Below are 11,730 nucleotides of genomic sequence, written 5' to 3'. Positions count from 1 at the left end.
CCATCGGCGTCGCTAAGCGAGGCATCGAGCGCCGCTGGGCGCGCATCGGCGCCGCCAGCGCCGGGCATCGCTGACGCCGCTGGGCGCATCGACGCCCTTCTGGGCGCATCTGCGTGCTATCGACGCCGCTACGCCGCTGGCATCGCTGATCGCCCGCGCGCTGGGCGCATCGGCCCGCTGCGATGACGGGCATCGGCCACTTCAAACGCCTCAGCGCCGCTAAGGCGTCATCAACGCCGCTGAAGGACTGACGCCGCATCGGCAATGACGCCTCAGCGCCGCATCGCATCGACGCCGCCTAAACGGCATCGTCGCCGCTGGGCGGAATCGTCGCCGCTGAGTGGGGCCGGCGCATCGGCGCCGCTGCGTCGGCGCCGCATCCCGACGAGCGCCGCTGGGCGCGTCGACATCGACGCCGCTACGTGGGGCGTCGCATCGAGCGCCGCTGCTGGGGGCATCGACGCCTCGGCGCGCCGCTAAGAGGCGCGCATCGAGCGCCGCCAGGGGCATCGGCGCCGCTGGGCGCCGCGTGGGGCATCGCATCGAGCGCCGCTGACGCATGACGCCGCATCGCTCCGGCCCCGCTTCTGTCAGCGCATCGACGCCGCTGTGGGGCATCGCGCCTCAGCGCCGCTAAATGGGGGCGCATCGGACCCCGCTAGGCCCGCTGACGCCGCGATAGAGCATCGCCTCGCGCCGCTGGAGCATCGGCGCCGCTCTGCAATGGGGCTCGCATCGACGCCGCTAGAGCTGTGACGAGCATCGGCCCCCCGCTAAGCGGCATCAGCGCCTTCGACGCGCATGACGCCGCTAAATGGGGCATCGGCGCCGCTAATATGGGGCATCGCATCGACGCCGCTAGAGCGCATCGACGCATCGACGCCGCTGTGGGGCATCGGCCCCGCTAGGGCATCGGCCCCCGCTAGGCGCATCGAGCATCGGCGCCGCTAGCGCATCGGCGCATCGGCGCCGCTGAGCGGCATCGACGCCTCTGACGCCGCAAATGAGGCATGCCCCCAGCGCCGTTCACTGAGGGCATCGTCGCCGCTGGGCGATGGACGCATCGACGCCGCTGGGCGCTGACATCTGGGCATCGACGGCTGGGCGCTCGATGGGGCATCGGCGCCGCTGGGCGCATCGACGCCGCTGGGCGCGCATCGGCGCCGCTAGGCGCGCGTCGACGCTGGGCGCATCGGCGCCGCTGGGCGCGCATCGACGCCGCTGGACGCGCTGCGCGCGCATCGGCGCCGCTGAGACGCGCATCAGCGCCGCTGGGCGTCATCGACGCCGCTGGGCGCGCATCGGCGCCGCTGGGCGCGCATCGGCGCCGCTGGGCGCGCATCGAGCGCCGCTGGGCGCGTCATCGACGCCGCTGGGCGCGCATCAGCGCCGCTGGGCGCACATCGACGCGCTGACGCCGCTAAGGCCGCATCAGCGCCGCTGGGCGCGCATCGACGCCGCTGGATCGCGCGCCTCAGACGCCGCCTGGAGCGCATGCGCCTCGCACCGTCATCGGCGCCGCTAGGCGCGCATCGAGCGCGCTGGACGCTATCGGCGCCGCTGGGCATCGACGCCGCTAGGCGCGCATCGCGCCGCTGGGCGCATCGGCGCCGCCTGGAGCGCGTCAGCGCCGCTGATAGGGCATCGCATCGACGCCGCTGGGGGCATCATCGGCGCCGCTAAGTGGGGCATCATGCAATGGGGCATCGACGCCGCGTGGGGCGGCATCGACGCCGCTGGAATGAGGGCATCGACGCCGCTACTGAGGCATCGCATCGAGCGCCCTGCGATGGGGCATCGCCGCCGCTATGGGGCATCGACGCATCGGCGCCGCTGGGGCATCATCGCATCGAGCGCCACTGCAATGGGGCATCGATCGACGCCCTCGATGGGGCATCGCATCGACGCCGCTCACGTAGAGCATCGCATCGGCCTTCCGCTACGGGGGCATCGGCGCCGCTTCTGTGGGCATCGCATCAGCGCCGCTACGTGGCATGCTGCATCGGCCCCGCTACGATGGGGCATCGCATCGGCGCTACTGATAAGGCATCATCGGCCCGCTGCAATGGGGCATCGGCGCCGCTACGACATCATCGGCACCGCTACGTGGAGGCATCGCATCGACGCCGCTAATGGGGCATCATCAACGCCGCCGATGGGGCATCGGGCATCGACCGCCGCGATACGGCATCGCATCGAGCGCCGCTACCGATGGGCATCATCGACGCCGCTAATATGGGGCATCGCATCGACGCCGCTACGTGGGGCATCATCGAGCGCCGCTGCGATAGGGCATCGACCCCGCCGCGATAAGGCATCGACACTTCTCGTGGGGCATCGACCCCTTCTGATGGGGCATCGACGCCGCATCTGTGGAGACATCGACGCCGCTTCACAATGGGGCATCGGCCCCGCTGCGAGGGGCATCGACGCCACTTCGATAGGGCATCGACGCCTTCTGATAGGGCATCGACGCCGCTCGATGCGGAACATCGACGCCGCTACGATAATACTGTCCGCTACTTTGCAATGAGGCATCGGCCCCCTTCTGATAGAGCATCGACACCGCTACGATGGGGCATCGCATCGGCGCCGCGCGATGGGGGAAATCGACGCCGCTGCAAATAAGGCATCGGCGCCGCTACGATTTGCGCATCGAGCGCCGCTAGAGGACATCGCCGCCACTTCTGATAGGGCATCGACGCCGCTATCGACGCCGCCGCATCGAGCGCCGCTGGATAGCGCATCGATCGGCATCGAAATGGGGCATCGGCGCCGCTGATAATGCATCGACGCCCACTTCCTGATAAGCATCGGCGCCGCCTAAGGCGCATAGAGCATCGAGCGCCTTATCGACGCCGCTAGTCGCATCGAGCGCCGCTGATACGGCATCGCCGCCGCCTGGGCCGCGCATCGGCGCCGCCCTGGGGGCATCGCATCGGCGCCGCTGGGCGGCATCGGCGCTGCTACGTGGGGCATCGGCGCCGCTGCAAATAGAGCGCGCATCGTGCCGCTACGTGGGGCATCGATCGAGCCAATCGAGCGCCGCTGGGGCATCGCATCGACGCCGCTGATAAGGGCATCAAATCGACGCATGACGCCGCTGGGGCATAACATCGAGCGCCGCTGGGGGCATCTTCATCGACGCCGCCTCGAGCGCCATCTGAGCGCCGCTGGACGCGCATCGGCGCCGCCTAGGCCGCTGACGCCGCTGGGCGCATCGACGCCGCTGGGCGCATCATCGGCGCCGCTGAGCGCGCATCGGCGCCATCTGAGCGCGCGCATCGACGCCGCTGGGCGCGCATCGGCGCCGCTGAGCGCATCGACGCATCGGCGCCGCTGGAGCGCATCGGCGCCGCTGGAGCGCGCGATCGGCGCCGCTGGAGCGCCATCGGCGCCGCCTGGGCGCATCGAGCGCCGCTAGACGCGCCTCGACGCCATCAGCGCCGCTGAGCCGCCATCGACGCCATCGGCGCATCGGCGCCGCTGGACGCGCATCGGCGCCGCTGGGCGCGCATCGGCGCCGCTGGGCGCGCATCAGCCGCCATAGACGCATCAGCGCCGCTAGGCGCATCAGCGCGCCGCTGGGCCGCGCCTCGGCGCCGCTGGCGCATCGACGCCGCTGGTGCGCATCGACGCCGCTACGGGGGCATCGACGCCGTCGGGGCTGGAGCGCCGCTGGGTGCATCGACGCCGCCGCCTGATAATGCATCGAGCGCCGCTGGTGCTGCTGGAGAGCATCGGCCCGCTGGGCGCCGCTGGGTGCATCGACGCCGCTGGGCGCCGCTGGGCATCATCGAGCGGGATCGCATGGGCGCCGCTGTGGGGCGCCGCTGCCGCTGCTGGGCATCGCGTCGAGCGCCGCTGATGGGGCATCAGCGCCGCTGTGGCGGCATCGACGCCCGTAGAGCGCCGCTGGATCGGCGCCGCTGGGGCATCGGCGCGTCTGATGGGGCATCGGCGCCGCTGGAGCATCGCATCGAGCGCGCTGCTGGGCGCGCATCAGTGGCATGCTAGGGCATCGCATCGACGCCGCTTGCTGTGGGGCATGCGACGCCGCTCATGAGCGCCCTCGACGCCGCTGATGCGGCATCGGGATCGCCTGCTGCGTGGGGCATCGGCGCCGCTGAATGCGGGCATCGACGCCATCGACGCCGCTGCGACTGCGCATCGACGCCGCTGGGCGCATCGGCGCCGCTGGGCGCGCATCGACGCCGCTAGGCGCGCATCAGCGCCGCCTGAGCGCATCATGCGCCGCTGGAGCGCGCGCTCGACGCCGCTGGAGCGCTGCGCATCGGCGCCGCTAGGCGCGTCATCGACGCCGCTGGAGCGCGCGCATCGAGCGCCGCTGAGCGCGCGACGCATCGGCGCCGCTAGGCGCGCCATCGGCGCCGCTAGACGCGCATCGGCGCCGCCTAGGCGCTATCGGCGCCGCTAGGCGCATCGGCGCCGCTGGAGCATCATCGGCGCCGCTGGACGCGCATCGACGCCATCGGCGCTCATGGCGCGCGCATCGGCGCCGCTGGGCGCGCATCGACGCTCGACGCATCGACGCCGCTGGGCGCGCATCGACGCCGCTGGGCGTCATCGGCGCCGCTGGAGCGCCATCGGCGCCGCTGGGCGCGCATCAGCGCCGCTGGGCGCGCATCGGCGCCGCTGGCGCGCGCATCGGCGCCGCTGGGCGCATCGGCGCGCTAGACGCATCGAGCGCCGCTGGGCGCGCATCGAGCGCCGCCTGGGCGCCATCGACGCCGCTGGACGCATCGGCGCCGCTGGACGCGCTCGTCGGCGCCACTAGGCGCATCGACGCCGCTGGAGCGCATCGACGCTACTCGAGCGCCGCTAGACGCGCATCGACGCCGCTAGGGCCGCGCCATCGGCGCCACTGGGCGCGCATCCGACGCCGCTGGGCGCGCATCGACGCCGCTAGGCGCGCCATCGGCGCCGCTAGGCGCGTCGACGCTATCGGCGCCGCTGGGCGCATCGGCGCCGCTGGGCTGCGCTCGGCGCATCGAGGCGCCGCTCGAGCGCCGCTGGCGCGCATCGAGCGCCGCTGAGCGCGCATCGGCGCCGCTGGAGCGCGGCGCTGCAGCGCGCGCTGAGCGCGCGCTGCGACTGCGCATCGAGCGCCGCTGAGCGCGCATCGAGCGCCGCTGGGCGCATCGAGCGCCGCTGGGCGCGCATCGGCGCCGCTGGTGCGCTCATCGGCGCCGCTGAGCGCGTCATCGACGCCGCTGGGCGTCATCGAGCGCCGCTAGGCGCGCATCGACGCCGCTGGGCGCATCATCGACGCCGCTAGACGCGCATCAGCGCCGCTGGAGCGCGCATCGGCGCGCTCAGGCGCATCAGCGCATCGCGCGCCGCTTGGCGCGCATCGGCGCCGCTGGGCGCGCATCGACGCCGCTGGACGCAGCTGCGCATCGAGCGCCGCTGGGCGCATCGTCGACGCCGCTGGGCGCCGCATCGACGCATCGACGCCATCAGCGCCGCTGGGCGCCGCACTGGACGCGCATCGACGCTAGCGCCTTATCGAGCGCCGCTGAGCGCCGCTGCATCGGCGCCGCTGGGCGCTATCGACGCCGCTGGGCACTAGCATCGGCGCCGCCTGGCGCGCCATCGGCGCCGCTGGGCGCGCATCGGCGCCGCTAGGCGCCATCGGCGCTGCTGGGCGCATCGACGCCGCTGGGCGCAAATCGGCGCATCTCGAGCGCGCCTCGACGCCGCCTGAGCGCGCTGGCGCCTAAGGCGCGTCGGCGCCGCTAGACGCGCAACACCTCAGCCTCCACTAAACACACCTCAACACACCCCTCAACACCACTAAACACTCCTCAACACCACTAAACACACCTCAACACCACTAAACACACCTCAACACCACTAAACACACCTCAACACCACTCAACACCACTAAACACACCTCAACACCACTAAACACACCTCAACACAAACACTCAACACCACTAAACCACAACACCACTAAACACACCTTACCACTACTGAGAGTTTCAGCTACAGAATGTACTTCAGCTTATATGTTCCATAATGATTTAACATGTGTTACTGTGTGTGTGTGTGTGTGTGTGTGTGTGTGTGTGTGTGTGTGTGTGAGTGTGTGTGTGTGTGTGTGTGTGTGTGTGTGTCATGTGTGTGTGTGTGTGTGTCAGTATCAGACTACAGTCTGCCAGTCCACTTGGCCCAAGTCACACGCGTGTGTGTACCGTGTAAATTGTAGCGTGTAGCGTGACACGGAGGAATGCCCTGCTCTGAGAAACACGATGAAGTGTAGACTAAAACAGAGGGAGAGAATGGAAGAAGGCAGGGTTGGGAGGAAGGGGAGAGAGTCCCGTTACTATAGAAACACTGGTCAATGTGGAGAGAATGGAAGAAGGCAGGGTGGGGAGGAAGGGGAGAGAGTCACGTCTATAGAAACACTGGTCAATGTGGAGGGAGTCACGTTACTATAGAAACACTGGTCAATGTGGAGTGAGTCACGTTACTATAGAAACACTGGTTTATGTGGAAAGAGAATGGAAGAAGGCAGGGTTGGGAGGAAGGGGGAGAGAGTCCCGTTACTATAGAAACACACTGGTCAATGTGGAGTGAGTCCTGTTACTATAGAAACACTGGTCAACGTGGAGTGAGTCCTGTTACTATAGAAACACTCTGGTCAATGTGGAGAGAGAATGAGAGAATGGAAGAAGGCAGGGTGGGGAGGAAGGGGGAGAGAGTCACGTTACTATAGAAACACTGATCAATGTGGAGGGAGTCACGTTACTATAGAAACACTGGTCAATGTGGAGTGAGTCCTGTTACTATAGAAACACTCTGGTCAATGTAGAGTGAGTCACGTTACTATAGAAACACTCTGGTCAATGTAGAGTGAGTCACGTTACTATAGAAACACTCTGGTCAATGTGGAGTGAGTCACGTTACTATAGAAACACTCTGGTCAATGTAGAGTGAGTCACGTTACAATGTAGAGTGAGTCACGTTACTATAGAAACAGTGAGTCACCGAACGGTAGTGTTACAGACCTGGTAGTGTTACTATAGAAACAGAACGGTAGTGTTACTATAGAAACAGAACGGTAGTGTTACTATAGAAACAGAACGGTAGTGTTACTATAGAAACAGAACGGTAGTGTTACTATAGAAACAGAACGGTAGTGTTACTATAGAAACAGAACGGTAGTGTTACTATAGAAACAGAACGGTAGTGTTACAGACCTGTGTCCCAGCTGTCGACACACCACCTCTGTTACTATAGAAACAGAACGGTAGTGTTACAGACCTGTGTCCCAGCTGTCGACACACCACCTCTGTTACTATAGACGGTAGTGTTACTATAGAAACAGAACGGTAGTGTTACTATAGAAACAGAACGGTAGTGTTACTATAGAAACAGAACGGTAGTGTTACAGACCTGTGTCCCAGCTGTAGACACACCACCTCTGTTACTATAGAAACAGAACGGTAGTGTTACAGACCTGTGTCCCAGCTGTCGACACACCACCTCTGTTACTATAGAAACAGAACGGTAGTGTTACTATAGAAACAGAACGGTAGTGTTACAGACCTGTGTCCCAGCTGTCGACACACCACCTCTGTTACTATAGAAACAGAACGGTAGTGTTACAGACCTGTGTCCCAGCTGTCGACACACCACCTCTGTTACTATAGAAACAGAACGGTAGTGTTACTATAGAAACAGACCTGTGTCCCAGCTGTCGACACACCACCTCTGCGTTTACGTCTGTCCATCCATCGTCACACACCGTCCCCCAGGTCCCCTGGAGGTACACCTCTACTCTCCCCTCATTAACGCTCTCCCCTCCTACCAGCCTCACCGGGACACCTGCAACACAGAGGGAGGGAGGGGGGAGGGAGGGAGGAGGAGGAGAGGAGAGGAGGGAGGGAGGGAGGGAGGAGGGGAGGGAGGGAGGAGGGGAGGGGAGGGGGGGGAGGGGGAGGAGAGAGGGAGAGGAGGGAGGGGGAGGGAGGGAGGGAGGGAGGAGAGGAGAGGAGAGGAGGGAGGAGGGAGGGAGGGAGGAGGGAGGGAGGAGGGAGGAGGGAGGGAGGGAGGGAGAGGAGGAGGAGAGGAGGAGGAGGGAGGGAGGAGGAGGGAGGGAGGGAGGGAGGGAGGGAGGGGAGGGAGGGAGGGAGGGAGAGGAGGGAGAGGAGAGGAGAGGAGAGGGAGGAGAGGGAGAGGAGGGAGGAGAGGAGAGGGGAGGGAGGGGGAGGGGAGAGGAGAGGAGGAGGAGGGAGAGAGGGAGGGAGGGAGAGGAGAGGGGAGAGGAGAAGGGAGAGGGAGGAGTGGAGGAGAGGAGAGGAGAGGAGGAGAGAGGGAGGGAGGAGGGAGGAGGGGGAGGGAGGGAGGGAGGAGGAGAGGGAGGGAGGGAGAGGGAGGAGAGGAGGAGGAGAGGAGAGGAAGGAGGAGAGGGGAGGGAGGTCTCAAGGGAGGGGGAAGAGGAGGCATGGTGGGAGAGAGGGAGGGAGGAGAAGGGAGGAGAAGGAGGATAGGAGAGAGGGAGGGAAGGGAAGGAGGATAGGAGAGAGGGAGTGAGGGAAGGGAAGGAGGATAGGAGAGAGGGAAGGAGGGAAGTGAAGGGAGGAGGATAGGAGAGAGGGAGGGAGGGCACATCAGAAAAAACAGTTAGCCCTGGACGCTTTGAAAATAGCATTCTACATAACACCCAACTCTCCCCCTCTCTCTCCATGTCTCCAATACCATTCTACATAACACCCAACTCTCCCCCTCTCTCTCCATGTCTCCAATACCATTCTACATAACACCCAACTCTCCCCCTCTCTCTCCATGTCTCCAATGCCATTCTACATAACACCCAACTCTCCCCTCTCCATGTCTCCAATGCCATTCTACATAACACCCAACTCTCCCTCTCTCTCCATGTCTCCAATACCATTCTACATAACACCCAACTCTCCCCCTCTCTCTCCATGTCTCCAATACCATTCTACATAACACCCAACTCTCCCCCTCTCTCTCCATGTCTCCAATACCATTCTACATAACACCCAACTCTCCCCCTCTCTCTCCATGTCTCCAATACCATTCTACATAACACCCAACTCTCCATGTCTCCAATACCATTCTACATAACACCCAACTCTCCCCCTCTCTCTCCATGTCTCCAATACCATTCTACATAACACCCAACTCTCCCTCTCTCTCCATGTCTCCAATACCATTCTACATAACACCCAACTCTCCCCTCTCTCTCCAATGTTCTCATAACACCCAATTCTACATAACACCCAACTCTCCCCCTCTCTCTCCATGTCTCCAATGCCATTCTACACTAACACCCAACTCTCCCCCTCTCTCTCCATGTCTCCAATACCATTCTACATAACACCCAACTCTCCATGTCTCCAATACCATTCTACATAACACCCAACTCTCCCCTCTCTCTCCATGTCTCCAATGCCATTCTACATAACACCCAACTCTCCCCTCTCTCTCCATGTCTCAATACCATTCTACATAACACCCAACTCTCCCCCTCTCTCTCCATGTCTCCAATACCATTCTACATAACACCCAACTCTCCCCCTCTCTCTCCATGTCTCCAATACCATTCTACATAACACCCAACTCTCCCCCTCTCTCTCCATGTCTCCAATACCATTCTACATAACACCCAACTCTCCCCCTCTCTCTCCATGTCTCCAATGCCATTCTACATAACACCCAACTCTCCCCCTCTCTCCCATGTCTCCAATACCATTCTACATAACACCCAACTCTCCCCCTCTCTCTCCATGTCTCCAATACCATTCTACATAACACCCAACTCTCCCCCTCTCTCTCCATGTCTCCAAACTCTCCCCTCTCTCCACCATTCTACATAACACCCAACTCTCCCTCTCTCTCCATGTCTACCATTCTACATAACACCCAACTGCCATGTCTCCATACCATTCTACATAACACCCAACTCTCCCCTCTCTCTCCATGTCTCCAATACCATTCTACATAACACCCAACTCTCCCCCTCTCTCTCCATGTCTCCAATGCCATTCTACATAACACCCAACTCTCCCCCTCTCTCTCCATGTCTCCAATACCATTCTACATAACACCCAACTCTCCCCTCTCTCTCCATGTCTCCAATACCATTCTACATAACACCCAACTCTCCCCTCTCATGTCTCCAATGCCATTCTACTCACCCTCTCTCTCTCCATGTCTCCAATACCATTCTACATAACACCCAACTCTCCCCCTCTCTCTCCATGTCTCCAATACCATTCTACATAACACCCAACTCTCCCCCTCTCTCTCCATGTCTCCAATACCATTCTACATAACACCCAACTCTCCCCCTCTCTCTCCATGTCTCCAATACCATTCTACATAACACCCAACTCTCCCCCTCTCTCTCCATGTCTCCAATGCCATTCTACATAACACCCAACTCTCCCCTCTCTCTCCATGTCTCCAATACCATTCTACATAACACCCAACTCTCCCCCTCTCTCTCCATGTCTCCAATACCATTCTACATAACACCCAACTCTCCCCTCTCTCTCCATGTCTCCAATGCCATTCTACATAACACCCAACTCTCCCCTCTCTCTCCATGTCTCCAATACCATTCTACATAACACCCAACTCTCCCCCTCTCTCTCCATGTCTCCAATACCATTCTACATAACACCCAACTCTCCCCTCTCTCCCTGTCTCCAATGCCATCTCTCCATGTCTCCAATACCATTCTACATAACACCCAACTCTCCCCCTCTCTCTCCATGTCTCCAATACCATTCTACATAACACCCAACTCTCCCCCTCTCTCTCCATGTCTCCAATGCCATTCTACATAACACCCAACTCTCCCCCTCTCTCTCTCCATGTCTCCAATACCATTCTACATAACACCCAACTCTCCTCTCTCTCCATGTCTCCAATACCATTCTACATAACACCCAACTCTCCCCTCTCTCTCCATGTCTCAATAGCAATAACCATTCTGTCTCCAATACATTCTAACACCCAACTCTCCCCTCTCTCCATGTCTCCAATACCATTCTACATAACACCCAACTCTCCCCCTCTCTCTCCATGTCTCCAATACCATTCTACATAACACCCAACTCTCCCCCTCTCTCCATGTCTCAATACCATTCTACATAACACCCAACTCTCCCCCTGTCTCTCCATGTCTCCAATACCATTCTACATAACACCCAACTCTCCCCCTCTCTCTCCATGTCTCCAATACCATTCTACATAACACCCAACTCTCCCCCTCTCTCCATGTCTCCAATACCATTCTACATAACACCCAACTCTCCCCCTCTCTCTCCATGTCTCCAATACCATTCTACATAACACCCAACTCTCCCCTCTCTCTCCATGTCTCCAATACCATTCTACATAACACCCAACTCTCCCCCTCTCTCTCCATGTCTCCAATGCCATTCTACATAACACCAAACTCTCCCCCTCTCTCTCTCCATGTCTCCAATACCATTCTACATAACACCCAACTCTCCCCCTCTCTCTCCATGTCTCCAATACCATTCTACATAACACCCAACTCTCCCCTCTCTCTCCATGTCTCAATACCATTCTACATAACACCCAACTCTCCCCCTCTCTCTCCATGTCTCCAATACCATTCTACATAACACCCAACTCTCCCCCTCTCTCTCCATGTCTCCAATACCATTCTACATAACACCCAACTCTCCCCCTCTCTCTCCA

General features: G+C 61.1%; 1 protein-coding gene across 1 annotated transcript in view; it reads right to left on the bottom strand.

Moving 5' to 3' along the window:
* Nucleotides 1-5,254: 5,254 nt before the first annotated feature.
* LOC135568950 (neurotrypsin-like) overlaps nucleotides 5,255-11,730 on the bottom strand; it is a 74,365-nt gene continuing 67,889 nt past the window's right edge. The window contains exons 10-11 of the mRNA XM_065015725.1: nucleotides 7,713-7,854; nucleotides 5,255-5,501 (exon numbers count right to left, since the gene is read on the bottom strand). Coding sequence (XP_064871797.1) covers nucleotides 5,255-5,501; nucleotides 7,713-7,854 — 389 coding nt within the window. The remainder of the gene's footprint in view (nucleotides 5,502-7,712; nucleotides 7,855-11,730) is intronic.

This window comes from Oncorhynchus nerka, unplaced genomic scaffold (genome assembly GCF_034236695.1).
Source record: "Oncorhynchus nerka isolate Pitt River unplaced genomic scaffold, Oner_Uvic_2.0 unplaced_scaffold_1309, whole genome shotgun sequence".
NCBI classification, from domain to species: Eukaryota; Metazoa; Chordata; class Actinopteri; order Salmoniformes; family Salmonidae; genus Oncorhynchus; species Oncorhynchus nerka.
Note: the sequence above shows the minus strand (reverse complement) of the source record. Positions and strands in the feature narration are given on the sequence as shown.